Source organism: Mirounga leonina, unplaced genomic scaffold (assembly GCF_011800145.1).
Source record: "Mirounga leonina isolate KUSES-001 unplaced genomic scaffold, KU_Mleo_1.0 Mir_92, whole genome shotgun sequence".
NCBI classification, from domain to species: Eukaryota; Metazoa; Chordata; class Mammalia; order Carnivora; family Phocidae; genus Mirounga; species Mirounga leonina.
This window is the reverse complement of record NW_023270852.1, coordinates 7525683-7550445: the sequence shown is the minus strand read 5'-3', so window position 1 is coordinate 7550445 and position 24763 is coordinate 7525683. Positions and strand designations below refer to the sequence as shown.

At 39.1% G+C, this 24763-nt stretch overlaps 1 protein-coding gene across 3 annotated transcripts in view; it reads left to right on the top strand.

The window, feature by feature from the left end:
- SWAP70 (switching B cell complex subunit SWAP70) overlaps positions 1–24763 on the top strand; it is an 80301-nt gene that overhangs the window by 38432 nt on the left and 17106 nt on the right. For all 3 annotated transcript variants that reach the window (XM_034995587.1, XM_034995588.1, XM_034995589.1), the window contains 5 exons: positions 3347–3520; positions 17479–17706; positions 20203–20349; positions 21501–21609; positions 24147–24328. In XM_034995587.1, coding sequence (XP_034851478.1) covers positions 3347–3520; positions 17479–17706; positions 20203–20349; positions 21501–21609; positions 24147–24328 — 840 coding nt within the window. The remainder of the gene's footprint in view (positions 1–3346; positions 3521–17478; positions 17707–20202; positions 20350–21500; positions 21610–24146; positions 24329–24763) is intronic.

Sequence of the window (24763 nt, the reverse complement as noted above, 5' to 3'; positions counted from 1 at the left end):
ACCCTGGGATCATGACCTGAGCTGAAGACAGTCGCTCAACCAACTGAGCCACCCAGGCGCCCCATTTAGTATGTTTTTATCCTTGAGCATGATTAAACTAAAGAATAGTGCATTAAATTTTAGAGAAAGGAATGAGCCAAACAGACAATTTCTTAAAATTAAGTTATACAGTGGACATGGATCAAAAAGCCACTATTTATTTCCTGGGCAAATTTATGGAGAATTTGCCTGGTTTCTGATGGCATTGCAATCTGATTTTTACCCAAATTTCTTGCCTATCTTGAAGGTAACTAGTAAGCACTCAATTGCAAAACCAGTGGTCTTTTCTTTTCTTTTTTTTTTTTTTTAAGATTTTATTTATTCATTTGACAGAAAGAGACACAGTGAGAGAGGGAACACAAGCAGGGGGAGTGGGAGAGGGAGAAGCAGGCTTCCTGCTGAGCAGGGAGCCTGATGCGGGGCTCAATCCCAGGACCCTGGGATCATGACCTGAGCTGAAGGCAGTCGCTTAACCAACTGAGCCACCCAGGCGCCCATACAGTGGTCTTTTCTTAAACAACTCCTTTTTAATCTCTGTAGCATTTGACACTATTGATCAAACTTAACGGTTTCCTCACTCAATTTTCATATCTTTGTGGTTCTCCTACCACTTTGACTGTTCCTTCGGTCATCATAATTCCTCTTCCCCCCGTATGGCAGGGTTGTTTTGTAAATGTCTATCTCCCCTGAGGTTCTGTTTTTTGATCCCATCTCTTTTCTCGATTTATGTTTCCTGTCAGTGAACTCATTGACCGCCATGGCTTCATTCGTCATCAGCATACAGTTGATTCACAGATCTGCCTCTCCTCTTAGGCTACAGTTGCACTTTGTTTGTCTTTGGACACCTCCATCTAAATATCTTACCAGACCTTCAGGTTGAAGATGTTCATAACTGAAAACTTTATCTTTCCTTCTCCCTTGTTTTTGTCTCCATCCTGTGACTATTCCCTAAACCTGGCTGGTGTGATGTTTCTGCCATACCTTTGCTCATGCCATTTCCTTTCCTGTCTTTTGTAATACTTTTCCTTGCATTCTTCATATACTTCAAGGTCTGCCTCAAATACCATCTTTCTGCAAAGTACTAATCTGGGCAACCGATGACCTGTTCTCCTTCTCTGCTCTAAAACCCTTCAGTTGGGGGTTTCTTATAGTCTATTTCTTAAAATTACGAAGCTCTTTGTGATTTGGTCTATGTTTGCTTTTCTAGCTATAAGTCTAGCCACTCCCCCTCAGGAACCCTATAATTCATCACATAATCCACACAGAATCACTTCTTGTTCTTCAGGGTAAGGCTACATGCTTTTGTGTACATGTCATTTCCCCAAAGTGTTTTTTAGGGGTGCAGGTGGATAGAGTTGATGGTGGTGGCCTATGAAACTAGTCCTGTAGAGATGTCTTCCATCACATAGATGTCCTCCATCTACTGAGTTCTGTAAACATTTTAGCAGAGTGGAAAGAGACAGCATTTGAGCTTTGATTTAAACTCTAGTTTTGATATTTACCAGCCATGTGAGCTTGGTATTCAGTTTTTCTGAACTTCTGTTTCCTGATATTTACAAGCCGTGTAAACTTGGTAAAAGTACACAGTTTTTCTCTATTTCCTGATCTGTAAAATAGGGGAAATATCTGGCCTTACAAGGCTAATATGAGGTTTAAGTGAGAAACTGCATATAAAATGCCAAGCATACATTAAAAGTCTTCATAAATGGTGTTAAAGGAAAAAAAAAAAAGAAAAGAAAAAAGAAGCTGCTGTGGCAGCTACTGCTTTCCCTTTGTGGGATCAATTGTGTATGATTGGGGTGTGGGAAATGGTGCCAGACTGAGACAGGATGCTGAAGGCAGAGCACAAAGGATATCTTCGTATTCCGGGGGAACTGGTGTACCAACCACAAATTCTAGGGAGAGGTCAAGAGAAATTTCTCCCTGCTGTCAGCTGGTGACTTCTTCCTTACTGTACACATAACACTTTGTTTCTCTCTTTCCAAAATGAAATGCTTTGTTCATATGGTCCTGCCACCTACTCTGCCTTCTCCTGTACATCTTCCTTATTGTCCTAGAATATGGCTTTTAACATGGAGGTTGTAAGGGGCGCCTGCATGGCTCAGTCGGTTAAGTGTCTGACTCTTGATTTCGGTTCAGGTCCTGATCGGGTCCTGGGATTGAGATATAGCACAACTTCTTTATCCGTTCATCTATCAATGGACACTTATGTTGTTTTCATATCTTAGCTATGGTAAATAATGCTGCTAGGAACATGGGGGTGCAGATATTTTTTTTGAGTTAACATTTTTGTTACCTTTGGATATATTCCCAGAAGTGGAATTGCTGGATCATATGGCATTTTTTAAAACAAATTTTTGAGGATCCTCCATACAGTTTTCCATAGTGACTATAAACTCTTTGATATTTAATGATCCTTTAGGACTCTACTCTGTTGTCATGTCACTTTTTCTGCAAATCCCCCAATTCTTAAGATTGGATTAGTTCCTCAGTGTTCCCACGGAACCCTCTGCTTACCTCTTTTATAGTACTTACCACACTATATTGTAATTGTCTTGGCTTTCCTTGGAGACATGGGCTAGTATTATATTCAGTATCTTTGCATTATCCCTGACATAATAATTACTATCTACATTTTATCTGTTGAATGAGTGAAAAACTATTGAATTATATATGGTATTATATTAGAATTTGTCTATTGCATTTCTGTTTTCCCTAATAAACTGAATATTCTATGAGCAGAGACCAAGTTCTTCATCTTTATATCCTTAATTTGTAGCATAGTACTTGGCTCATAATAGATGCTGAGGGAATATTGAATGCATGATTGAATGACCGTATGGCAGGGCTGTCTTTTTAGAATTTCAGTTAAAGTTTGTTTTTTGTTTTTTGTTTTTTTTTTTCCAAAGAAAATGTCTTCTTTGACTATATAGGTAAAGATAAGATATCTGCATGTGGCTCATACTGAGTAATTGATATTCTCCACTCCTCTGTACCAGGGTTGGTAGTTATATTTAGAAGAGAACGTGTACATGTGAAAAAATAACTATTCGACAAGCTAGTATTTTATGTGCCAAGTGAGTGATTTGGACAGATAGATGTTGCTTTAGTGTCGGGCTAAATATAACATCTTAGGGCTTTTGAAAGTGTGGTACACAAGCAAGTACTTAGAAAATGGTTATTAGTTAATTGGATTGGTGAAAATGGAAACTTGTATCTGTTTTACTTGGCTTATCCTGCTTATTTTGGAATATTTCCTCATTCGTTAGAATTTTTTCACTGAAATTTTAACTCAATTCTTTTTTAGGTCCAAGACAACTTTGACAAGATTGAATTCAATAGGATGTGTTGGACCCTCTGTGTCAAAAAAAACCTCACCAAGAGTCCCCTGCTAATTACAGAAGAAGATGCCTTTAAAGTATGGGTTATTTTCAACTTTTTATCTGAGGACAAGTATCCATTAATTATTGTGCCAGAAGAGGTAAGGTGTGGCTCTGGGAAGTTCTTACATGGTCATCATAGCATTTAATAGATCTAGCTTGGTAGTACTGTGTTAATTCAGTGTAGATAATAGGAGATCTGGGACTAGTGTTTTTGGATCAGAGGCAAAACAGCCTGAATCCAAAATAGCCCAAAACTCAGTGATTTGGGGTCATGTAATACCCCTGGAGATTTGCAGACAGGGTGGGACTTTTCATCTCTAAATTGCTATAATTATAGATGAATCTGTCCTCATATCCAGAGTCTTTATTCAGTACAAGTCACAACATAATTTTCTGTCTACTTACATATTGGCAAAACCAGTATGGCGTTTTAGGAAAGCAGGGCAAAATTGGCTGAGTGATGCTATATGGGAAACATAGAATCCACAGTGCTATTTCTCAAGACTGTTTCATGTGAGGAAATACTATCCTTGTTTCAAAGTCCAGAATGGTGACTTTTTATTGTACTTTACAAAGTAAATGAAAAAGGGCATTTGCTTATTCTGTTCTGACTTCTTTTCCCTGAGCTTCCAAAGGAAAAAAAAAGACAGGTGTAGGGTTTCTGTGCTTACTGCCTTAAAAAATTATATATGTAATACATGCTTATTATAGTAGTAAATATAGAAAAGACTAATTTGCAGAATTACAATCAGGTATAGTGTTCCTCTTAAAAGAAATCTGTCATTCCTTAACTTTTGACAAATTATTTCACCTCTTGAGTTTTAATTTCCTCACCTACAAAATAGGGCTCATCACAGTGTTAAAGGGTAGGAGGTTCTGCATTTAAAGGACTTAGTTTAGTACCTGGCATGTAAGATGTACTCAGTAAATAGTGTCAGCTCTTGTGACTACTGTTACCGCATTTTTGCACACTAGTCTGCTTATTTCCTTAGGACAGATTTCCAGCAGTGGAGTTCTGAGTCCTAAAAAACACACTTTCAAGGTATTTGATGAACAAGGCAGAATTGCCTGTCAGAAAGGCCATACCAATTTATATACCTGATTGAGGGGGCCTGTTATTACTTATCCTGCCAATACAGAGCCTCGTCTGTGATTTCTGTGATTCATATTCATGTTAGGAAAATCTCTTTAAAAGTTCATACTGCAATATTTTATTTAAAGTCAGCAAGCATTTATTGACTGCCAACAATAAGCAAGGCGCCAAGAGGAATGCAGAGGGAAAGAGATTGCTTCCTGCCTTCAAGGAATTTGTAGTCTGCTCACGGAAAAAAAATAAGTCAAGTGTAATTCGAAGCAAAATAGAGTACCTGTTATAAGAGAGGTGCAAAGGCCATGCAAATACAGAGAAGGGAAAGATTTATTCCAGCTTGGGGGAAATAAGTAAGGAAGGCTTTGTAAGAGGCAATGTAATATAATGGGCAAAAGAAGGGTCTTAAACTTTTTCATAAAGGGCCAGACAATAAATATTTGAGGCTTTGTGGCCCTCTTGGGCCATACTGTCTCTTTTGTGGCTACTTACATCTGCCGTTACGGCAAGAAAGCAGCCATAGACAGTATGTTGCTGTGCTTCAATGACATGGACTTTGAAATGTGAATTTGTGAATTTTCTATAATATTCATGGATCGTGAAATATTCTTCTCCCCCCCCCCCCCCCCCAACCACTTAAAACTGCAGAAACTGTTCTTAGGTCATGGGTGTATACAGACATGCCATGAGCCAGATTTGGCTGAGGGGACTGGAGTGGATTCGTGGTCTGTCATTTGCTGTTCCCTGGTTAAGGGCAGGGTCTGCAGTCAGATTTCCTGGATTTGAATTCTAGCCCTATCACTGTTCACTAGCCGTGTGACTTTGGGCGATATATATCGTTTGTTTTTGCTGCAGTTTCTTCAACTATAAAATAGGGTTAACGCTAATATCTACCTCCTCCTGTTCTTGTGAAGACTGGACAAGGAGAGTGCCTGACGCTTGGAAAGTGCTCATTAAATGTTTGCTTTTATCTTTATGGGGAAATTAGCACTTGTGCTGGGCCTTAAAAGATGGAAGAATTTTGACTAATGGAGAAGAATTCTGGATGGAAGACACAGTGGGCAAGGTTATATGAGTCAGGAAAGCAAAGGGCATGTTTTGAGGTGAGTGAGGTATTCCGCTTGTCTGAATAGCTACTTAGGACACTTACTTAGAAACAGCTGGACGGACTGATCGAAGCCAAAAAGATATTTGGTAGCTCACAGAATTGTCGTGATGGCTGAGAAACCAGGTTTGAATGGTATCCGTCTGGAACTATACTTGTCACCCCAGTGAGGAACCACAAGGAAAATGCTGCTCCCACCAGAGGGGAGGGATTGTACTTGTGCTGTGGAACACCTCTGGCCGTGCACATAGTGTAGCCCGGGGCTCCAGTCTTCCTGCAGCTGTTCTTTCTGCCAGAGAGAGTTCTCTGTGCCCACTTTCCAGTTCAGTCAGGGGATAACACATCTAATTGGTATGGCCTATGTCAGGTACCATGAAGTAGCTGCAAAGGAGGCCTGTAAAGGATCCATTTGCATTTTTAGCTTCTATATTGGGAGGTAGGGAATTGTCTAGACATAAGAAGGGGATTAGATGCTAGGCAGTCAAAAAGAATGACACATGCCCTTTCTACCTGGAACATGATGGCTCTGAAGAGGAGTGGTAGTAGATGAGGCTAGAAAGAGTTGTTTTTTTTTTTTTTTAGAGAGACAGTGAGAGGGAACACAAGCAGGGGGAGTGGGAGAGGGAGAAGCAGGCTTCCTGCCGAGCAGGGAGCCCGATGTGGGACTCGATCCCAGGACCCTGGGATCATGAACCGAGCCCAAGGCAGACGCCTAACGACTGAGCCACACAGGCGCCCTGAGGCTAGAAAGAGTTTTGACTTTATCCTGTAGGCAGTGGGGAACTATGAGCCACTGATGATTTTTAAGCAAGAGAGTGACAAGTAAATAGATGAAATATGAAGAGATGGGAGATGGGAAGTTGAGAGAAGATAAGTGGTATTTGAGGACTGAAGTATAGTAATTTCAGTGAGAATGGAAAAGAAGTTCAGATGGGAGAGATCCGGAGGTGACAGGACTAAGTTCATAATGCCTGACTATGGACAAGTTTCAGGCCTTCGGCTGATCAGGAGGTAATATAGCGTGGTTGTTTAAAGCATGATCTTTGATGGGGCACCTGGGTGTCTCAGTTGTTAAGCATCTGTCTTCGGCTCAGGTCTTGATCCCAGGGTCCTGGGATTGAGCCCCGTGTCGTGCTCCCCACTTAGCAGGGAGTCTGCTTCTCCCTCTCCCACTCCCTCGTTTGTGTTCCCTCTCTCGCTGTCTCTTTCTCTGTCAAATAAATAAATAAAATCTTAAAAAAAAAAAAAATAAAGCATGATCTTTGAAATCAGACTGCCTGGCTTAAATCCCGACTCTACCACTTTTTAACTATGTGATCTTCCTCATCTGTAAAGTGGGGATAACTATTTCATTTATTGGACTCTTGTGAGGACTAAAATAGTTGATGATGTGAAACATTTAATATAGTGTCTCGCCCCATAAGTGCTCACTGACTGTGTGTGTGTGTGTGTGTGCATGCATGTATGAATGAATGATTAGATGATGAATAAGATGCGGATATGGTGCCTGATGAAGGGTTGGGTATATTGGTATTTTAGGTGGAACATATTTGTGGAGCTGTCCTGTATTCAACTGGAAGTGCACATCTAGGGCTTGTGAGAGGCCGGGACTGGAGACAGAGGTGGGGAAGCCATGGAAGTAGATTAGATCAGGGAGGAAGAAACTGTTGTGGGAGAAGTGAGGGCTGAGGACAGAACTTTGGGGACTGTTCCTGTAGCAGGAAGAGGAAGTAGATTTGGTACAGGAAGCTGAATTGAATAGTCTATAAGGTAGGAAGAGAACTGGGAGAGTGTTGAGTCATGGGTGCCAAAGAAAGAAAAAGTTCTAAGAAGCAGGAAAGTAGTTACTGGCATTAGATGTTGCAGAAAAATTAGAGGGTGATTAAGTGAGAAGTTGCCCTTGGATTTACCAATTAGGTGGTCGTTGGTAATCAAGTAGAACACAGTTTAACTGTAGTGGTGGGAACAGTTTCTTAGTGCTTAGTAACAATAATGATGTAATAGTGCATGTATGTTAAAGGAGACATAAAGAATAAAATGTGCTATAGAGTCTTGCACACCAAAGTTGTCTAGCTTAATACAGAGAAATATAGAAGGGAATGGAATATTGATAGGTGTTGAAAAAGATGTACTGATGGCATTTTAAAAACCTAGCTGTTGCTTGGAAGAATTATGCTAATAAAACTTCCAGTATTGTCTTTTAAGACATTTTGTAGTTACTCTGTGTTCTAAATTTATTTGTGTTTTCTTTGGAACTGGAGGTGGGGTGGGTCTCTTAACTGTGAACTTGTGATGTTTGGGTTGTTTCCATCACTAAAATATTCCTGGTGGACTTGAAAGTGATCTTGTCCTGATTTCAGTATTAGAAATTAGTAAGTAGGGGTGCCTGGGTGGCTCAGTCGTTAGGCGTCTGCCTTTGGCTCAGGTCATGATCCCAGGGTCCTGGGATCGAGCCCCACATCGGGCTCCCTGCTCGGCGGGAAGCCTGCTTCTCTCTCTCCCACTTACCCTGCTTGTGTTCTCTCTCTTGCTGCGTCTCTCTGTCAAATAAATAAAATCTTAAAAAAAAAAAGAAATTAGTAAGGAAACTTACCTTATTCCTCAAGGCAGCACTTGCGTGATGTGGAGGATTTGTCATTGGTTTTAAATCATTGTTGAGCCACAGGCTGTGAAGGGAGCCGGCCAGCACCAACTTCCTGACTGCTTTGCCTAAGAAACTCAAAAGATTTATGCCCCAGGTGGCCCGAAGAACTGGGACCCATGTGAGCCTTGTGGTGTGCCATGATCCTAACCTTTCCTGTACCCTAGGGCCCCACCAAGACTCCACAGTATGCCTACCTTCATCTTTGTGGGCTGATCGGAACGTCTTTGGTCCCCTGTTCTTTTCTTTTATTTATTTTTACCAGATGCTATCTAGTATTTATTTATATAAAATATAATTCTTTATTTGTCTAAATTAAATTTATATATTATTTTATTCATTTAGGGAAAAAAACAAGCTGTTAGAATGTTTAATTTTTTTTTTTTTGGTCCTCTTTCTAAACAAATTAATCTCATTTGAGAAGGGAATAGCCTCTTTGACTTGTTTAGAATAGGCAGGCAGCATACCTTGTCATGTTCTTGTTTGGACCTACTCTGTTTTGACATCCCTAAATCCTTCAGCATTTCTTCTGCTTACATGTAGAATTTCTCTGTGGCCTGGAGTACTTGTGTGGGGAAAGAAGGAATCACTGGGACAGATTTATGTGGAATTGCTTTGTCCGGTTGCTGAATCAGCCTCCTGAGGTTTAAAATATACGGCTTTGAAAAAAATAAAATAAAATAAAATAAAATATACAGCTTTGTATTTATTAAGCTCTTAGCACATCTTCTGTCCTTGGGCCAACCACTGTAAACTCAAGGTCACACTATTTTATGGAAAATACTAGAGTCATAATATTTCTTAAGGTGGCCATTGTTTGTTACATTTTGCTTCCTTCCTAAATACTTTAATAACATTAAAAAAACCCCCATATTTTGAAGTAGTTTTAAACTTAGAGATTTTAATAAAGTTTAATGTAAAGGCAGGTACATTTTAAAAATAAAATTTGAAATGTAATGTCTCAATTTGTCACGAGTGTATCTATGAATTTAATTTGTAATCTTACCAACAGTTTTTAGGCTTTATACATTTAAGGTGATTCTTATGTTTCTAATCATTCATCTACCATAGTGATTATTTGTATTTTAAGTCCAGAATGTTTTTAACTAAGATTTTATTCTCTAGCTTCAATTAATACTATAAAAGATACAAGAAACAGTGGGAGTTAAATGAATGATGTAAGTTGTATAAATGTTTGCTTTTTTTTTTTTAAGATTTTATTTATTGAGAGAGAGAATGAGAGAGAGCATGAGAGGGGGGAGGGTCAGAGGGAGAAGCAGACTCCCTGCCGAGCAGGGAGCCCGATGCGGGACTCGATCCCGGGACTCCAGGATCATGACCTGAGCCGAAGGCAGCTGCCCAACCAACTGAGCCACCCAGGCGCCCTATAAATGTTTGCTTTTGACTCAGTTTCCCATCACCTAGAAAATAGTGTCAAAATATTAAATATTTAAGTGAGTTAACACGCAGAAGTCAAGGTACAGTATGTTCCCGTTTAAGATGGTTCTATAATTTTTGTCAAATGATATTCCTGGAAATGTGTGTCAGTATAGTTTTTTCATTAGCATTCATTTTCCACAGAGCCAAGAACAAAACAGGATGTGTCTGTTGTGGGCTTATTTGGAGGAATGGCTTTGATGCAATTAAATATCAAACCTGAAATAGTTTTAAGAGACCCTTAGTGAAATAAAACCTGAATTGTTGTTAAGCCAATAAAGGCCCTTTTTAATGATGACAGGGAAAGAACTTTTAACAAAATAATTTTTGGAGCCAAAGGCCTCGAAAATCACATGCAGCCTGAAAGTTTATTCTTTGTTATTTTTGGTGAAACTTGCTTGGAAGGAGGAAGTAAGCTGCTTCCTGAAACTGAATGAGCTCTTAGAATTGATGCAGGCCACTTGAGACTAACACGGCAGCACGTGATTTATTATTTAGTATGATTGAATAGTTGAGAATGGGAATGTTTGTCTCTCCCTCGCCCAGTATAATGAATTAAGAGGCCCTTCAGTTATTTGCTAATGATAAGTGTATGATTGTGTTGAAAGTCAGCAGGAAATGAATCTAGGTAATTTGTCTGGGACAGTCCCTGGGAATGCTGAGCGGATGCTCGGTGCTGATGACAAACTCAGAAGGCTTTGGGAGTACACCTTCAGAAAGGTTCAGGATGAGCCTGGGAAGCTGCCTCTAGGGCTGAGTTTGGTGCTAAGAGGCTCTCTGGGTTACTAACATTATAAAAGACCATTCCAGATACCAGAGGAACTGAAGCTTGGAGTGGGAGGGACTTGGGTGTATTCACAGGGGTAGGTGAGGAAAAGCTGAGGCTGTTTCCTGACTAGTCGTATGAATGGTCATTCGGTCGCACCATTGTTTGTCTCGCTTGTGCACGTGACCATATGCATATACGTGTCTTCTGCTGGCCTTACTACTAGAACTTCTAGTTGTGCTTGCACTACCTTTGTCCCGAGCTGTGATCAGATGGCATGGGCCCTTCTTTTTGCTGCATTAGGGAGACTGAACTTCTGTACATGTTAATGCCTCTAAGATATTTTACTTTGGGCATTTATTTATCTTAATGTCCTTTTTGACTTTCTTTTTCTCTCTTGTCTCTCTTTAATCTCTTCTTGTATTTAGTCTTTCTTCCTTTTCTTTTCTGCCCCATTCTCTCCGCTTCTCTTTCTCTCTCTTCTTGACCATTTTCTTTCTTTCTCCCCCACTGACTATCCCTGTTACTTCTTCTTCTTTTTTAAAAGATTTTATTTTTAGGAAATCACTACACCCAACGTGGGGCTTGAACTCAAAACCCCAAGATCAAGAGTTGCATGCTCCACCAACTGCGCCAGCGAGGCGCAATGAAATTGTTCTTCTTTTTTTTTTTTTTTTAAGTAAGCTCTACCCAACGTGGGGCTTGAACTCATGACCTGAGATCAGGAGTCACATGCTCTACAGACTGAGCCAGCCAGCACTCTCCACCCCAATCCCTGCTACTTCTGTTTAAAAGCCAAGAAGATAATATCTGTTAAGCTTAACAGTACATGATCTGTCTCCAACAAGAGAAAGGAAAGTCCTAAGTGTGTTTTTCTCCAGCAAGTAAATATTTGTTGACCACCGACCATATGCTAGATTTAGGAGAGAAGATCATTTCCATACTAGAGGACTTTATAGTATTACATCAAATTAAATCCGTAGAACTCTTGACATTTTTGACTTTATGATATTTTGTGGATGTACATTTCTTTGCAAGCATATTTTTGCTATTGCTGGCATTCTTTCTCTGCTAAAATATGTTATTTCACAGACATCATTATAACCAAATTATTGGAAGTGCAAAGGAAAGAAAAATTAACTCACAGTCTTATCTGTAACAAATTAGACTTACTGTTTCTGTGTTTTCCTCTAATATTTGTAAAAATATTTGTGTAATCTTTATGCAGTGGAAATTACAGGTAAATTTAATTTTGCATTCTTCTTTGTTATTTCATAAATGCTTTCTAAAATGTAATTTTATTTTTATTTTTTTAGAAAGGTATTTATTATTTTTTTTAAGTTTTATTTTATTATGTTATGTTAATCACCATACATTACATCATTAGTTTTTGATGTAGTGTTCCATGATTCATTGTTTGTGTATAACACCCAGTGCTCCATTCAATATGTGCCCTCTTTAATACCCATCACCAGGCTAACCCATCCCCCCACGCCCCTCCTCTCTAGAACCCTCAGTTTGTTTCTCAGAGTCCATAGTCTTTTTTTTTTTCAAAGATTTTATTTATTTATCTGAGACAGAGAGAATGAGAGAGACAGAGAGCACATGAGAGGGGGGAGGGTCAGAGGGAGAAGCAGGCTCCCTGCCGAGCAGGGAGCCCGATGCGGGACTCGATCCTGGAACTCCAGGATCACGACCTGAGCCAAAGGCAGTCGCTTAACCAACTGAGCCACCCAGGCGCCCCTCAGAGTCCATAGTCTTTCATGGTTCATCTCCCCCTCCGATTTCCCCCCCTTCATTTTTCCCTTCTTACTATCTTCTTTTTTTAACATATAATGTATTATTTGTTTCAGAGATACAGGTCTGTGATTCATTAGTCTTACACAATTCACAGCGATCACCATAGCACATACCCTCCCCAGTGTCCATCACCCAGCCACCCCATCCCTCCCACCCCCACTACTCCAGCAACCCTCAGTTTGTTTCCTGAGATTAAGAATTCCTCATATCAGTGAGATCATGTGATACATGTCTTTCTCTGATTGACTTATTTAGCTCAGCATAATACCCTCTAGTTCCATCCACGTCATTGCAAATGGCAAGATTTCATTTTTTTGATGGCTGCATAATATTCTATTGTGTGTATACATCTTCTTTATCCATTCATCTGTTGTTGGACATCTTGGCTCTTTCCATAGTTTGGCTATTGTGGACATTGCTGCTATAAACATTGGGGTGCATGTACCCCTTTGGATCACTGCATTTCTTTGGGGTAAATACCCAGTAGTGCAATTGCTGGATCGTAGGGTAGCTCTATTTTCAATTTTTTGAGGAACCTCCATACTGTTTTCCAAAGTGGCTGCACCAGCTTGCATTCCCACTAACAGTGTAGCAGGGTTCCCCTTTCTCCACATCCTCACCAACATCTGCCGTTTCCTGACTTGTTAATTTTAGCCATTCTGACTGGTGTGAGGTGGTATCTCATTGAGGTTTTAATTTGGATTTCCCTGATGCCGAGCGATGTTGAGTGCTTTTTCATGTGTCTGTTGGCCATCTGGATGTCTTCTTTGGAAAAATGTCTGTTCATGTCTTCTGCCCATTTCTTGATTGGATTATTTGTTTTTTGGGTGTTGAGTTTGGTAAGTTCTTTATAGATTTTGGATACCAGCCCTTTATCTGATATGTCATTTGCAAATATCTTCTCCCATTCTGTCGGTTGTCTTTTGGTTTTGTTGACTGTTTCCTTTGCTGTGCAAAAGCTTTTTATCTTGATGAAGTCCCAATAGTTCATTTTTGCCCTTGCTTCCCTTGCCTTTGGCGATGTTTCTAGGAAGTAGTTGCTGCGGCTGGGGTCGAAGAGGTTGCTGTCTGTGTTCTCCTCTAGGATTTTGATGGACTCCTGTCTCACATTGAGGTCTTTCAACCATTTTGAGTCTATTTTTGTGTGTGGTGTAAGGAAATGGTCCAGTTTCATTCTTCTGCATGTGGCTGTCCAATTTTCTCAGCATCATTTGTTGAAGAGACCGTCTTTTTTCCATTGGACATCCTTTCCTGCTTTGTCGAAGATGAGTTGACCATAGAGTTGAGGGTCCATTTCTGGGCTCTCTGTTCTGTTCCATTATCTATGTGTCTGTTTTTGTGCCAGTACCATACTGTCTTGATGATGACAGCTTTGTAATAGAGCTGGAAGTCCGGAATTGTGATGCCACTGGCTTTGCTTTTCTTTTTCAACATTCCTCTGGCTATGCGGGGTCTTTTCTGGTTCCATACAAATTTTAGGATTATTTGTTCCATTTCTTTGAAAAAAGTGGATGGTATTTTGATAGGGATTGCATCGAATGTGTAGATTGCTCTAGGTAGCATTGACATCTTCACAATATTTGTTCTTCCAATCCATGAGCATGGAATGTTTTTCCATTTCTTTGTGTCTTCCTCAATTTCTTTCATGAGTATTTTATAGTTTTCTGAGTACAGATCCTTTGCCTCTTTGGTTAGATTTAGTCCTAGGTATCTTATGGTTTTGGGTGCAGTTGTAAATGGGATCAACTCCTTAATTTCTCTTTCTTCTGTCTTGTTGGTGGTGTATGTAAATGCAACTGATTTCTGTGCATTGATTTTATGTCCTGCCACTTTACTGAATTCCTGTATGAGTTCTAGCAGTTTTGGGGTGGAGTCTTTTGGGTTTTCCACATAAAGTATCATATCATCTGCAGAGAGTGAGAGTTTGACTTCTTCTTTGCTGATTCGGATGCCTTTTATTTCTTTCTGTTGTCTGATTGCTGTGGCTAGGACTTCTAGTACTATGTTGAATAGCAGTGGTGATAGTGGACATCCCTGCTGTGTTCCTGACCTTAGGGGGAAAGCTCTCATTTTTTCCCCATTGAGACTGATATTCGCTGTGGGTTTTTCATAGATGGCTTTTATGATATTGAGGTATGTACCCTCTATCCCTACATTCTGAAGAGTTTTAATCAAGAAAGGATGCTGTCCTTTGTCAAATGCTTTTACTGCATCTACTGAGAGGATCATATGGTTCTTGTTCTTTCTTTTATTAATGTATTGTATCACATTGATTGATTTGCGGATGTTGAACCAACCTTGCAGCCCAGGAATAAATCCCACTTGGTCGTGGTGAATAATCCTTTTAATGTACTGTTGGATCCTATTGGCTAGTATTTTGGTGAGAATTTTTGCATCCATGTTCATCAGGGATATTGGTCTGTAATTCTCCTTTTTGATGGGGTCTTTGTCTGATATTGGGATCAAGGTAATGGTGGCCTCATAAAATGAGTTTGGAAGTTTTCCTTCCATTTCTATTTTTTGGAACAGTTTCAGAAGAATAGGTATTAATTCTTCTTTAAATGTTTGGTAGAATTCCCCTGGGAAGCCATCTGGCCCTGGGCTCTTGTTTGTTGGGAGATTTTTGATGACTGCTTCAATTTCCTTAGTGGTTATGGGTCTGTTCATAAAATGTAATTTTAAATGTTTGTATAATACCCCACTCACTCAGTACAAAAGGAAGTAATGTTGATGGAGTACATACTGTGTCAGACACTATGCAAAATAATCAACTTGTCTCGTTTTATCCCCGTAGTAGTTCTATGTGATAAGTGTTACTATGTCCATTTCATAGATGAAAAAATTGAGGCTTAGCTTAGTTTATTTCAGTTTGGTAAGTGTTAATGGAGCTCTACCACATTCTAGGTATGGTGCTGATTTCTGGAGATTCAAAGATGGGTGGGACATGGTCCCTTGTATAAAGAATTCAGAAAGTGGTAGGGAAGAAAATGAGTAAAGAGGTGATTTCAGTACTGTATGCTAAGTGCAGTGACAGAGAAGACCACCTGACCTGAATTAGGTTTGGTCAGAGCAGTTTTCCTAGAGCAGTGCTTCTCAGACTTTCATGTGCATGTGGAAGTACCTAGGGTTCTTACTGTAATGCAGATTTTGATTTTGGGGTCTTTGGTAGGGTCCAAGATTCTTCATTTCTGACAGGCTTCTAAGTGATGCCACTGATGCTGGTTCCACACACCTCACCTGAAGTAGGAATAGCCTAGACAATACAGATTTTGAACGAATACCAGTTAGCCAGGTAGAGAAATGAGGAGAGGTATTCAAAACAGAGAGGACAGCATGGGGAAAGGCATAGAGGCATAAAAAAGTGTGTTAAATTGGTATACTCTTTATAATCTATGGCGGGTGTTGGCAAACTATGGCTCATTGCTGAATCTAGCCCATAGCCTATTTTTGTATAGCCCATGTGCTAAGAAGAGTTCTTACATTTTTTTAAAAGATTTTATTTATTTGACACAGAGAGACACAGCGAGAGAGGGAACACAAGCAGGGGGAGTGGGAGAGGGAGAGGGAGAAACAGGCTTCCCTTGGAGCAGGGAGCCCAACGAGGGGCTCGATCCTAGGAGTCTGGGATAATGACCTGAGCTGACACTTAAGAACTGAGCCACCCAGCTGTCCTAGTTTTTACATTTTTAAAGCATAAAACAAACAAACAAACAAACAAAAACCCAATCCAAACAAAGAGTAACTTTAATAGAGATGCACAAAGCCTAAAACATTAACTACCTAATCCTTTGCAGAATAAGCTTAAGACCTCTAATCTGGTATGGTGAAGTGTAAAATCTGCAGTGGGCATAAGTGGAAAACGTTGTTAGAGATAGATAGTAAGCCGGGGTGGGGCTGGGAGGGTGGTGCTCACCAAGGGCCACAGAAGAGCTTGGTCTTTATCTTTGAGGTGATAGAGAGCCAGGACAGGATTTAAAGAGGGAGGTGACAGGCTCAGCTTGTGTTTTAGAAAAATCTCTCTAGCAGAATATAGATGCAAGGGAGCAATGCTGGAGTCAAGGATACCAATTGGGAGGCCTGAACAAAGGAAGATGGAGTAGGAGGGGATGGATTTGAGAACTGCTGGGACAAAGTTTTTCATTCTCTTTTGACTGTAATCCATAGGAAGATAAGTTTTATTTCATGACCCAGCACACATAGACACACCCACAATGCTAAACTTATCACAAAACATTTGTTTTTATTGTAGGTGAACTCAAATATTTTCATTCCATTAAGGAAAATGGTGTTTACTACCTAATACATTGGTTTTATATTGGGTCATAACCTACAGTTTGAAAAACACTGATCTAGGGAAGTGAAAACAGTAGGTTTTTATCACTGACTTCATATAAAGGAGTGGGGAACAAGGATTGGCATGGGTGAATGGTGTTGTTCGCAGCTGAAATCTATAATAGAAGGGGGAGCCATTTGGAAGGTTGAGGTGATTCATTCATTTTTGGACATGGTGAATTCAAGAGTGCTGTAGGAAATCTAGGCTTTCCAGAAAGTAAGATACCGATTTTTCATTCAATGAGTATTACTGCCTCACTGTTTTGTTCACCTGCTGCTATTTCAATAGCAACATTTTCTACTGTTTTTCTACACAAAGGTGTGTGTTTCAGGATTTAATAAACTTTTCTAGCCCGGACTAGGAATTCAGCCATTGTTGCCAACATTGTCAATGTTATAATGGGAGGAAGCATCATAACTTTCAAATAATTGGCTTATGTGGAAAATTTGTAAATTGAGGACTAACTTGTACATACTACTTTGAGATGCTTATTTCACTTAGTACTTGCATATTAGTTCAGTAGGATCAGTGTTCTGGTATATTGAAATATTTACCCAACAGAGAGTAATCAAATCACATCAGTTAGTTTGTGTATGATACTGTATGTGTGCAGTTTGCTTTAGTTCTGCATACAGATATACTATACTATTAGAGGGTTATCAGTTTTTGATTCCTTTACTTGTTCTATAAAGTTAATATAGGACCAATGGCATTTTATCCATACCTTTCTCCCTGATAATATGATTATTTAAAGATATGCTTTTGTAACTAGAAAAGAAAATTTCCTAAGTTGACCATATCAATGCAAATAACATAGATACATACCTAAGTTTAAAAGTTATTTTTTTTGATTAGGAATTAATACTTTTACATTTTTCTTTTTACAGATTGAATACTTGCTTAAGAAACTTACAGAAGTTATGGGAGGAGGTTGGCAGCAAGAACAGTTTGAACATTATAAAATCAACTTTGATGACAGTAAAGATGGCCTTTCTGTGTGGGAACTGATTGAGCTTATTGGAAATGGACAGTTCAGCAAAGGCATGGATCGGCAGACAGTGTCCATGGCGATTAATGAAGTCTTTAATGAGCTTATATTAGATGTGTTGAAACAGGTAAGAGTGCTGTCTCCTCACCTTCAGAATTTGACATGTTTGAAATAAGATATTTTCATCGGGTATAAGTCATTTATACTTTTACACTGATTTAGAACAGGAATGAAGTTTCTTATTTTCCCAGTCTTGTATTAGGCTTTAATTTAAAAAAAAAACACTGGTACAATTTTGAAGTACACTTAAGCATTGGGAAATTACTATTTTGAAAGAACTGTTTAAATGACCACATTTTTAACTATTTTTAAAGTACTTTCATGTCGTATACAGCCATATTTATTGATCTGAAAGATCCTCATGGCATATCGTTCAGAGAAAAAAAACAGGTTGTTGAACAGGAAGTATCTTGCAACCCCTTTCATGAAATGTGATACACATTTGTAGGGCTATCTGGAAGGATGGTCACCAAAGTGTTAAAAGTGATTGCCTCTGGATTGTGGGATTTCTGTAAATTTTATTTTCTTCTTTATTCCTTTCTTGTTATTGGACTTACTACTTTATAGGATTCTATACATGAATGTATGCATATGATTATATATTTTTATAAAATCAGAAAAATACCCTTACTTTTGGGAGAAAATACCTTTATTTAGCAAAATTGCATTTATTAGATTATGACCTGCATAGCATATGATATACATATGGGAAGCTTAATGCTTGTTAAATAGAATTTATTTATTTTTTAGTGGATCTTTCAGATTTCTTAATTATTATACTGAATAATAACTCCAAGTTGGGGTTTCCTTACCTTGGTCCTTTATTAACTAAGCAGGTGATGTTGTTGTCTTTGCTCTTTTTCCCTAATTGAGCCCATCAATAAACATTAATTGAGGTTCATTTGTGTAGGTTTTTAGTGCTAAAAAGAAGTGTGAGACATGGTCTCTGTCTAAAGACTTCTAGGCCCACCAGGATGGCAGGATAATTGGACTACAGATGAATTTCAGTATGAGATAGCTTTTATTTAAATGTCCAAGGATTAGGAAACTGAACAAGTATATGATTAGAACCTGACATAATAATCAAATAATACAGCAAGGTAATAAATATTTAATGATAATATATAGTCTACTCTAGGCTATCAGCACTTATACATTTAATATTTAAAATGTTAGCTATTCTTGGGGCTCCTGGGTGGCTCAGTCGGTTAAGCGTCTGGCTCTTGGTTTCAGCTCAGGTCATGATCTTGGGGTGGTGAGATTGGGGTGGTGAGATTGAGCCCCACGTTGGGCTCTGTGCTCCGTTGGGATTCTCTCTCCCTCTTCCCACCCTCTGCCCACCCCCTTGCACGTGTGAGCAGTCTCTCTCTCAAATAAATAAATCTTAAAAGAAAATGTCAGCTATTCTCAAACAACCCTGAAAGGCTTGGCCTATAATAATGTGTCATTTTGCTTAAGTAAAGATATGAATTATACACTTTGTGACTGATATGTGGGAAGGAAGTATAGGCCTAGAAGTGTGAGTGTAGAAGCTACATTTAGAAGCCAGAATCCTAGCTGCTAGTTCCTTTTCTGTTCATCTGGAGCAGAATTCTTCCTCCAGAATAGTGAGTGAGAGGTCAGGTAGAAGGGTAGGTTGGTGCCAGAAGGTGATTGGTTAAAAGATATATTTGACCAAGTTTAGCATTTTCATTGATTGAGGTTTTAAATTACTGAGAATCACTATCAGGGTTTTGTGTGTGTATGTGTTTTAATCAGAATAGACAGGATAGTATAGTGAACTCTCATATACCATTCATCCAGCCCCAGTAACCACCAACACATGGTTGATCCTACCCTTCCTACTTTTTCCTCTCCTGTATCTTGAAACAATCCCAGACATTTCTTTCTTTCTTTTTTTTTTTTTTTTTAAGATTTTATTTATTTGTCAGAGAGGGAGAGTGAGAGAGAGCAAGCACAAGAGGGGGAGCAGCAGGCAGAGGGAGAAGCAGGCTCCCTGCTGAGCAGGGAGCCCGATGCGGGACTTGACTGAGCCACCTTGGCATCCCCCAGACATATCATTTTATCTATAAATATTTCCATAGGTATCCCTAAAAGAAAAGGAATTTTAGGGGCACCTGGATGGCTCAGTCTGTTAAGTGTCCAACTCTTGATTTCGGCTCAGGTCATGATCTCAGGGTCATGAGATTGAGCCCCATGTCAGGCTCCGTGCTGGGTGTGGAGCCTGCTTAAGACTCTCCCTCTCTTTAAGAAAAAAAAAAAAAGGAATTAAAAAAGATCACAATGATTTTAGCACCAGGAGTTCTAAGACTACGTATATAGCATTGGGGGATGGAGGGTGGGGTGGACTGTTGTCTCTGCAGGTCCAGAATTATGTGTAAACTTTTGTATGCATGTATTTGCATGTATTTGACTGGGTTTAGTATCCCTGGCCTTCATAGGTCCTCAGTGGGTTCATGATCCACAAAGGTCAAGAACCACTTATACTCATGTATTCAAGGAAGAGAGATTAGCTCTAATAAGTAAAAGGCCAGGCATTTATATCAGATTTAATCTTTCATAGGGTTACATGATGAAAAAAGGCCATAGACGGAAAAACTGGACTGAACGCTGGTTTGTACTAAAACCCAACATAATTTCTTATTATGTGAGTGAGGATCTGAAGGATAAGAAAGGAGACATTCTCTTGGATGAAAACTGCTGTGTGGAGGTAAGCCTCTTGTTACGTCTTTCTGATGCTGCCCCCTGCTGCTCAAGTCTTTTTATCTTGCTTCTAGGCTTTAGAACCTTAAAATAATCTTAAAATTAACATTTCTAAAATAGTATAGGCATACAGTTACCAGACTTTCTGAACCAAAAACTGAAGATACCTGACAAAAGTTTTTTGTAATGTGAATTTATTTTCTGTCTCATGAACAAAATATAGGGATTAAGTCAGATTTATTTGAACATTTAAGGAAACATTTATTGAATAAAATGGAGTTATAAAAAAGAAAGCCAAAAAATATTCAGGAAGACAGTGTTTTAAATCATGAATATATGGGGAAATCTGGGCCATTTTGAGTACAGTAAATAAAACTAAAGAAAATACGAGCATTATCTTTGAATATTTTAGGTGACTGTCAGGACACCTTATTCATTGCTATTAATTCTGTAAAGAAATGAAGTAAGTCTTCAAGAAACATAAATTTTGAGTTTTTAATTTATATCTGAACTATCATCACATCTGTATTTGATGAAGAACATGTAAAATACCTAAAATCTTGCTCATAAATGACAGTGTATTTTGATGGATGAAATAGTGTACGTATTTTGATGTCTCAGGGTGTGCACTGCCTACTAAGGGGTCTTCTTAGATTCAGCTAAACATGGAGACTCACGAGATTACCATAGACCATACCAGTCTACTTAAGGATATAGGACAGGAGCCACAGCTTGCTAGCAATACCAGCCCAAGTGCAAAGAGAGTGGATTTGCATCAGGTGAATGTGGGAATCACCCTGGCTTAGTAGCCTCATAGCGCATTGGAGTCAATACCTGTTGTAACAACGTGGATATACCTTCCAGGGTTCCTGTAAGGGGTGTGCTCACGTTCAAGAGTTATTGTGCTCAGGAAGCCAAAGCATGGTGTCCCCATCAGGTGTTGGTGGTTCTCACAGTCCAGATGAAATATACTAATCAGGGGTCATTGTTACCATAGGTAATGTTGCCTAGAGAATAGCATTTTGTAAATCAGAAATATGCTCTTATAGATATTTTTCATTGACATTGAATTTCAGCCAGATTTGTATAAATAATTCAGATTAAATTTAAATGCTTAAAAGTAAAAATTTTAAAAACCAATTTTGCTTTCTGTGTTAGTCCTTGCCCGACAAAGATGGGAAGAAATGCCTTTTTCTCATAAAATGTTTTGATAAGACCTTTGAAATCAGTGCCTCAGATAAGAAGAAGAAACAGGAGTGGATTCAGGGTAAGGCAGTTTTTATTATTTGTCATGATATAACTTGAGAGCTCTGACTTTGTATTTTTAATCTCATTAAAGATACTAAAGCATTGTTCCCTCATTGTAGTTATTTCTGCATGCAGCATAATAACTAAAAAAAAATAAATTGAGAGGAGTTCCCAAATTTTTCATCAGTTTCATTTGCATAATGAACTTGTGGGAAAATTATAAACTGGACATTTTAAGTTTTATTTACTTTTACTATTTAAAGAGAATGGAATTTCCCCTTTTAAGGACTATGAAGAATTTTGAAGTGACCATCTGGAATTTTTAGTAATACAGAAAACAAAAGAGGAATAATGCAATCACTTTTGAATATTTCCAGTAATTTTTAAGATCTGTTATTTTCACAAGAAATCACTAGTTTCAAATAATTATTTCAAGAACATAAACTTTTGATTTAATAACTTTTAAACTGATTATTCTAAAATTAGTAAAGAATGAAACACTACATATGAGATTTTTTTTTTAATCATGAAAGTTCAGGGCTTCTGAATATGATATTCTTAGATATAAGTAAAATTATGTTATACAGGGGCACCTGGGTGGCTCAGTTGGTTAAGCGACTGCCTTCGGCTCAGGTCATGATCCTGGAGTCCCGGGATCGAGTCCCGCATCGGGCTCCCTGCTCGGCGGGGAGCCTGCTTCTCCCTCTGACCCTCCCCCCTCTCATGTGCTCTCTCATTCTCTCTCTCTCAAATAAATAAATAAAAAATCTTTAAAAAAAAATTATGTTATACTGAAAATTGTGGTCATTTTGATGTGGCTTAAGATTTTGAAGCAAGTGCACTTAGGTTTGAATCCTCTTTCCTGGGTCACTTGAATTGAATTATGAATTTTGTAGCTGTTTTTCCTCTTCTGTAGAATGGGGATAATAATAGTACCTACCTCTCAGGGCACCTGGGTGGCTCATTTGGTTAAGCATCTGTCTTCGTCTCAGGTCATGATCCCAGGGTCCTGGAATCAAGCCCCGCATCGGGCTCCTTGCTCAGCGGGGAGCCTGCTTCTCCCTCTCCTCCCTGCTCATGCTCTGTCTCACTACCTCTCTCTCGAATAAATAAAAAAAAATTTTTTTAAAGACTTTATTTATTTATTTGACAGAGACACAGCAAGAGAGGGAACACAAGCAGGGGGAGTGGGAGAGGGAGAAGCAGGCTTCCCGCTGAGCAGGGAGCCCGACGCGGGGCTCGATCCCAGGACCCTGGGATCATGACCTGAACCGAAGGCAGATGCTTAACAACTGAGCCACCCAGCCACCCTTCAAATAAATAAAATCTTAAAAAAAGATAGTACCTACCTCTCAAGGTTTTTGTGATTAGATAATGAAGATATACTTGCACATTTTAAAAATGGCACATCATTGCAAAAATATGATAGATTGTAGACAACCTAAATGTCCATTAATTGCAAAATGGTTGAATAAATGATAGAAGAAACACAATGGGGTTCTGTACAGTACTTATGTATAATGCTTTATTTATTCATTTATTTATTTATTTTAAAAGATTTTATTTATTTATTTGAGAGAGAGAGTGTGTGAGCCAGAGCATGAGCAGGGGGTAGGGAGAAGCAGATTCCCCGCTGAACAGGGAGCCCAGTTAGGGCTCGATCCCAGGACCGTGGGATCATGACCTGAGCTGAAGGCAAATGCTTAACTGACTGAGCCATCCAGGTGCCCTGTATTATGCTTTATATACTGACATGGAAAGCTCTCCAAGATATAGTAAGTGAAAAAAACGAAGGCTCAGAAGAGTGTATTATGTCAAAAGAAGGGGGAGGATGTATATACATACTTATTTGTATATGCTTAAAATATCTCTGGAAAAGACAAGAAACTGTTAGCATTAGTTGGTAGTGGAGAGGGGAAGCCAGTACTTGGGCATAGGAGCAGGAGGGAGACTTTTCCTGTATGTCTTTTCATGCTTTTGAATTTGAACAATGTGAAAGTAATAGCTGTCAAAAAATTAAAATTAATTCAAATAATCAGGAAGATACATAAAAATTAGATAATGCATGTAAAGGTATACATATAGCAAGTATTCAATAAATGGTAGCTACTCTTACCATCTCAGGAAGGAAGTGTATAAGGATATGGTTTCAGAAGGCATAGATAAAGGCAGACTAAACCCAGCATATAGCAAATCAGATATTAAGAAGTTTGAATCTCAACTCTTACTATGTCTTATTCTTATTTGGCCTTTTGAGAAATATAGAGAAGGGAATTGGAAGTGCTGTAAGTTCTTCAAATGTGTGTGATATTCCCGAATCAAGTATCTATTTAAGCACAGATATGCAGTTATGGAATTTTGGAGCTGGAAGGGACTCCAGAGATCACATTTAGAGATGAGGAGACTGATGCTGCAGGTTATGACTTATGCAAGGTCACACCACTACTTAATGGCAGAATCAGAATCTACACTGGGTCTCTGGTTTTCTTCCCAGTATGCCATCTGCATACGAAGAATAAACAGTCTGTCCCTTTTTCTGTCCTGTGCCTTTTATAGCCATTCATTCTACTATCCATCTGTTGAAGTTGGGCAGCCCCCCACCACATAAAGAAGCCCGCCAGCGTCGGAAAGAACTCCGGAAGAAGCTGCTGGCTGAACAAGAGGAGCTGGAGCGACAGATGAAGGAGCTCCAGGCTGCCAACGAAAACAAGCAGCAGGAGCTGGAGACCGTGAGGAAGGTGAGAATGGACACTGGGCTGGGGGAGGGCTCTCTCTTTCACTGTAGGAGCCCAGCTACCTTACTTACAGGCTCTGGGCCTACCAAGACCAGCTGCATGCAGTTTTAGAGAGATGTTGGTAAATTGTTTTCTCAGGAAGTGGATCTAGATTACTGAGTGAGACATCCTGGTTTTCCCAGCCTTGGAAGTATGAGGGTCTCAGGTCAGCAAGGCATTTCATTGACCGGAAAAGAACATTTATAAGAATGGTGAGCACAGTTGAATTTTGTCAGATAAAGATGAGAAATTTTATTCCCCTAAGGATGTCAAGGTCATTTTTGGTGACCTGGGCAGGGTGTGTTGCTTTTTTAGTTTTTCCCTTCTTAGCTCCCATCTTTACTCCTGAATACCCTTAGTATAGAGCTGGGGGTCTCACTGTTCAGAGTGTAAGATACA